Source organism: Petaurus breviceps, unplaced genomic scaffold (genome assembly GCF_028583685.1).
Source record: "Petaurus breviceps papuanus isolate PSGF00001 unplaced genomic scaffold, PetGlider_PUasm1.0 90847, whole genome shotgun sequence".
Lineage (NCBI taxonomy): Eukaryota > Metazoa > Chordata > Mammalia > Diprotodontia > Petauridae > Petaurus > Petaurus breviceps.
In genome coordinates this window covers 12,687,349-12,692,283 of record NW_027187360.1, presented here as the reverse complement: position 1 = coordinate 12,692,283, position 4,935 = coordinate 12,687,349, and the positions used below count along the sequence as shown (strand labels likewise).

Here is a 4,935-nt window from a genome sequence, read left to right as displayed (position 1 = left end):
CCAGACTTTAAGAACAGCCTGTACAGGCACTGTCATGTCCACCAAGTATCAGTGTGCCTTAAGGACTTGCCCTCCATCACAGATGGCAAGTGTCCCAAGTGGATTCACATCAATGTCTCTCCTGACTCCTAATCCAGTTCTTTCCACTTTACTAGACAGGGAAGATCTGGTTAAGTTTGGCTTTTAGCTTTGGATTGATTAGAGCCCTTGAATCATATGGATGAAGTTATCAAATAGAAACATTTGTTTTTTTAATGTTTCATTGATGCTTTAAGGTTGCTTTTGTTACATTACTATCACTTATCAATAGAGGCCCCCATCTCCAGAACTTTCCCTAGTAAGAGAGGGAATCAGATAAGCAAAAGTGAACCGTCAACCATATCTGACAGTGTAAGCAGTGAACTATATACATAATTTACCAACTCTCTATTGAGATGAGAAAGATGGGTAGAGTGGAGCCCAGTCTGGGAGCAACATGGCAAAGGCATTCCCCACAGACCCCTTCTAAGAAGAAACAATTATATTTAAATATAGTTATCAGAATGTTTTTTAAAACAAGTTTCCAGACCCCAGATGAGGGAGATGAAGAGGCAGGGGGGTCCCTTGCCCCCTTCTTCCAGAGCTCCTGGAGCCTGAAGGTGGCCCTTCTCCCCTTCCTCTCCATGTCCCGGACCCCCACCTGAGAGAAACACCAGCTCCCAGGGCTGGAAGGGCCTGGGAGAGACTGCAACACAAGACGATGGCACTGCAGGGGGCCTTCTGAGGTCTCCCGGATCTGGAAGTGACCTCGGACCAACAGGGAGGGGCGGGGAGGAGGGGAGAGGAAGACTCGCAGCACACCCAGGCACCGGGGGAAGCTGCTGCTGCTGTTCTGCTGGGAGCCAGCCTGCAGGAGGCCATGGCAGGGGCCAGGGATTCCTCTGTGCCCATCTTGCGCTTTCTCGTCTGCTTCCTCTTCTTCTTTTTCACGGCGTCCACCATCTTCTACCTGGAATGGTGGAACGTGTGGAAGTTACGGGAGCCTCCGACGCCCATGGTCCCGCTGCCGCCTAGCAGCTGGACGGTGAACACCAAAGGCCGCCTGGGGAACCAGATGGGCCAGTACGCCACTCTCTACGCGCTGGCCAAGCTGAACGGGAAGCGGGCCGTCATCTCCCCGCAGATGCAGAAGACCCTAGGCCGCATCTTCCGCATCACGCTGCCTGTCCTCCCCCACAGAGAGGCCCTGCAGACGCCCTGGTTGAGCTACCTGCTGGAAGACAGGATGAAGGAGGAGTACCGCCACATCCCTTGGAAGTACGTCTTCTTCCACGGCTTCCCCTGCTCCTGGACTTTCTACCACCATCTGCGCGACGAAATCCTGCGGGAGTTCTCTCTGCACGCCGAGGTCCGGGAAGAGGCGCAAGCCTTCCTGCACCGGGTGCGCAAGGGCCGCGGCCACGGCATCACCTTCGTGGGGGTCCACGTCCGCAGGGGAGACTATGTGCGGACCATGCCCAAGAAGTGGAAGGGCGTGGTGGCCGATGGGCACTACCTGGAGCAGGCGCTGGGCTGGTTCCGCGCCCGCTACCCCAACGCAGTCTTTGTGGTCACCAGCGACGGCACGGCTTGGTGCCGGAGAAACATAGACACCTCCAAGGGGGACGTGGTGTTTGCCACGAGATGGACCTGGCGGTCCGCCGAGAAAGACATGGCCTTGCTGACCCAGTGCAACCACACGGTCATGACCATTGGGACTTTTGGCTTCTGGGCCGCCTATATGGCGGGGGGACACACCGTCTACTTGGCCAACTACACCCTTCCCAACTCCAAGTACCTGGAGGTCTTCAAACCCGAGGCCGCCTTCTTGCCGGAGTGGGTGGGGATCCCTGCTGACTTGTCGCCTCTGTTTAGGGACCAACCTTAGCCCTTCCCCAGCCCGGCCCTTGGTCTGTATCCCAAGAAGAGAACACAGGACCAGTTCTCTTCTCTGGCTCCACCCTCAGCACTGCCACCCAATGCTGTCATCTACCTCTCCTCAGTCTTCAGCAAAGTATCTCGAGTGGACTCTCACCCACTGAATTTCCACTGTGGTTCCCCTTTCCCCCAGGAGGCTGAGCGTGTGGTCTGAGGCTTCCCTGGGCCTTCTCCCAGCATGGGGCACTTGAATGAATAAAGGTTTGTACAATTAAAAAAAAAAGTTTCGTTGTCAATTTATACTAATGTTTGCATTCCTCCAAATGCTGGGATCTTTTATGTAATTATGGTAATTGCATATATTGTCTTCCTGACTATGCTTCCTCTTTCCCGTGTCAATTCCTGTCAGATTTCTTATATTCCTCATAGTCATTATTTCTTATAGTATACTCCATTGTATTAGTATATATGGAGTATATATGACATAGTATACTCCATTGTATTAGTATATGACAATTTGTTCAATCATTCCCCAGTCAATGGATATCTACTTTGTTTCTGACATTTTGTTGTGGCAAAAAAAAAAAAAAGGAAAGTGAGTTTTTAAAATTCAACTCATATAAGGTTAAATGCTTTTTTTGGGTGGGGAAAGGGGGTCGGGGTCAAAGGGCAGAGGGCTATTTACAGGTTAGCTGAAAACAGCCATGCATTCTCTTGCAAGCCACATGACTAAATATGCACAGCTACTATGGAAACGCTTCTTAAAGCCAGGAAGAAGAAGCCTAAGAAAGGCAAATTTAACAATTTTTCTTGACAAGCTTTTTCTCATCCTGAATGACTGGGCTCAGCTTGAATACATTTCAGTCATTCCATGTAGGGTGCAGAAGATCTGGGCCTGGGATGAGTCAAAACACTGTCATGTGAAATAGATACCCTAGTCACGTCCCTTTGGGAGCTGGTTGGTTCATTTTTCTTTCTAGAAAACAAGGTTATTCACAGCATTTCAGGGCTCATTTATTTTTATCATAAGCCATCATTTATAGGGATATGGAGCCTTATATACAGTTGGCACTTAATAAGTAAATGTTTATTGAATGATTGGCTTTGGTCTTAATCTAAGGATCTTAGATTTGAAACTGGAAGTCACTTTAGGGATCACCTAGTCCAGAAATATCAAACATGTGACCCATAATACTCCCAAGTACAGCTTGAACCAGATCAAAATGTCAGTGCTATCGGATTTTAATGTGTTGATGTATGGTGTGGTTTTCTAAGTCAATATATGACCTACAGGGATCCTTATGTATGGTTTAATTGCCTCCATTTCTATTTAAATCTGACACCACTGATCCAGTCCAACTCCATCATTTTAAAGATGAGGAAACTGAGTCCCACAGAAATTACATGACTTACTCAGGATCACACAAATAGTAAGTGAAAGAGTCAGGACTGTGAACTCAAGCACTACAACACCAAGTTCAGCTCTCTTTTAACTAAAACATGCTGGTTCTCTAAATCTTCCTGGTTTTGTTTTGTTTCCCCAACACCTCTTTCACTGACTTGGAAGAATGTATTTCTCTTACATGAAGATATGAGAAACTAAGTCCTTCATTAGGGTCATTTTCAGATGTCTTCTATGGCTTGAAGGTTTTCAGAGGTTTGCCTGGGTTCTCAGAAGCTTTGTCACCAAGTTGGAAGGGCTTCCTGTGTAAGCCTGGTAATGGACTGTGTGTCTGTCCATCAGGGACCAGCTCAGCTGGTCCCAGACAGGCTCATCACCAGAGAGCTAGCAATGAGATAATTCTTTTTCCTGCCAAAACTCATGAAAATAATCAGCTAAGGAATGAAAGGGTTATAGCTTACATTGGTTGAGGGGAAGACACAGAGACTGATGAAATAATGGATTCTTTAAGTAATGAAGGGCAGACATAGAATGAGAGTCCACAAATGGAGCTTTGCTCCAGGGCAAAACACTTGCAGTCCTTCAGTAGGCAGAAACAAGGAAGTTTAGCACCTAATTAGTAAGAATAATTAGTTAAAATGGAAAGCTACCTGATAGCTCTTCTGGCCCCTTGCAATGATTTCATGCTAGTTGTCCCAGGTCTTTTGTCAGTTTTGTCCGTCTGGGCAATGTCATGTCAACACTCTCACCCTTCCCTGCCCAGCTGAGAGTATACTTTTAACACACTCTCTCTGTTACACACACACACACACACACACACACACACAGATCACAGCAACTGCTTAGTATGCAAATATTTTTAGTTTAAACGTGGATTAGAAACTAAGGGGATGTAGGCCATGAAATGGAATTCTGGGTATTCAAGTAATGGTTAAACACAGACACACACACACCAGTCATATTAAAAGAGCAGACAAAAAGCACAACTCTTTTGAAAACAAAGACACTATTCCACCAGGGTATGCCAAATACCAAAGACCTGGAGAAGACTAGATATGTCATTCTAATCACTTTAACCAAAAAGGCTCCAGCACCCTATAAGAACCGGAAACTTCTTTTTAATATACTTTATAATGAAGTATACAATTCTATTTCCAAGATCAATATCAGGTACAGAGTTCAAATTGTAAACACAATCTGTTCCTTTAACCACTGACTGAAAGTCGTAATTAATATAGTATAACTGCTGAGATTACAAATCCTCAGTTAACCTTGTGAAATTTCATTAACACTAAACCTGCAAAGTAATTTAGAGTAATACTGACAGTGCATTAAAAAAAAGTATGCCTTACTACATTTTAAAAGTGACATTAATGTGTGGAAGGAGAAATCTGCCATTTAGATCAGTACTAAAGAATAGAAATTAAAGATGCCCTCCCCCCACCCCCAAATGATGATGATGATGAGGTAGTCTCACTGGCAGCTTCTTTAAGCTTTCTGATTTTCCTTTAAATTTTATTTCTGCCTTTTTTTTTTTTTGCATCACATTTCACCTAACACTTTCCAACCCCTACAGTGAACCCTTTCTCCTAACAAAGAAAAACACTCATACAAACCAGCTGCCTCTGACCCTGTCT

General features: G+C 45.7%; 1 protein-coding gene across 1 annotated transcript; it reads left to right on the top strand.

The window, feature by feature from the left end:
• The first annotated feature begins 777 nt into the window (after positions 1-777).
• LOC138149613 (galactoside alpha-(1,2)-fucosyltransferase 2-like) lies at positions 778-2,374 on the top strand. Its single transcript, XM_069072774.1, has one exon. The coding sequence runs from the start codon at positions 899-901 to the stop codon at positions 1,904-1,906; it is 1,008 nt and encodes a 335-aa protein (XP_068928875.1). The 5' UTR covers positions 778-898; the 3' UTR covers positions 1,907-2,374.
• Positions 2,375-4,935: the final 2,561 nt, after the last annotated feature.

Excerpts from the sequence above, each read along its gene's own strand:
- LOC138149613 (XM_069072774.1), top strand. The coding sequence starts at position 899 with ATGGCAGGGGCCAGGGATTCCTCTGTGCCCATCTTGCGCTTTCTCGTC.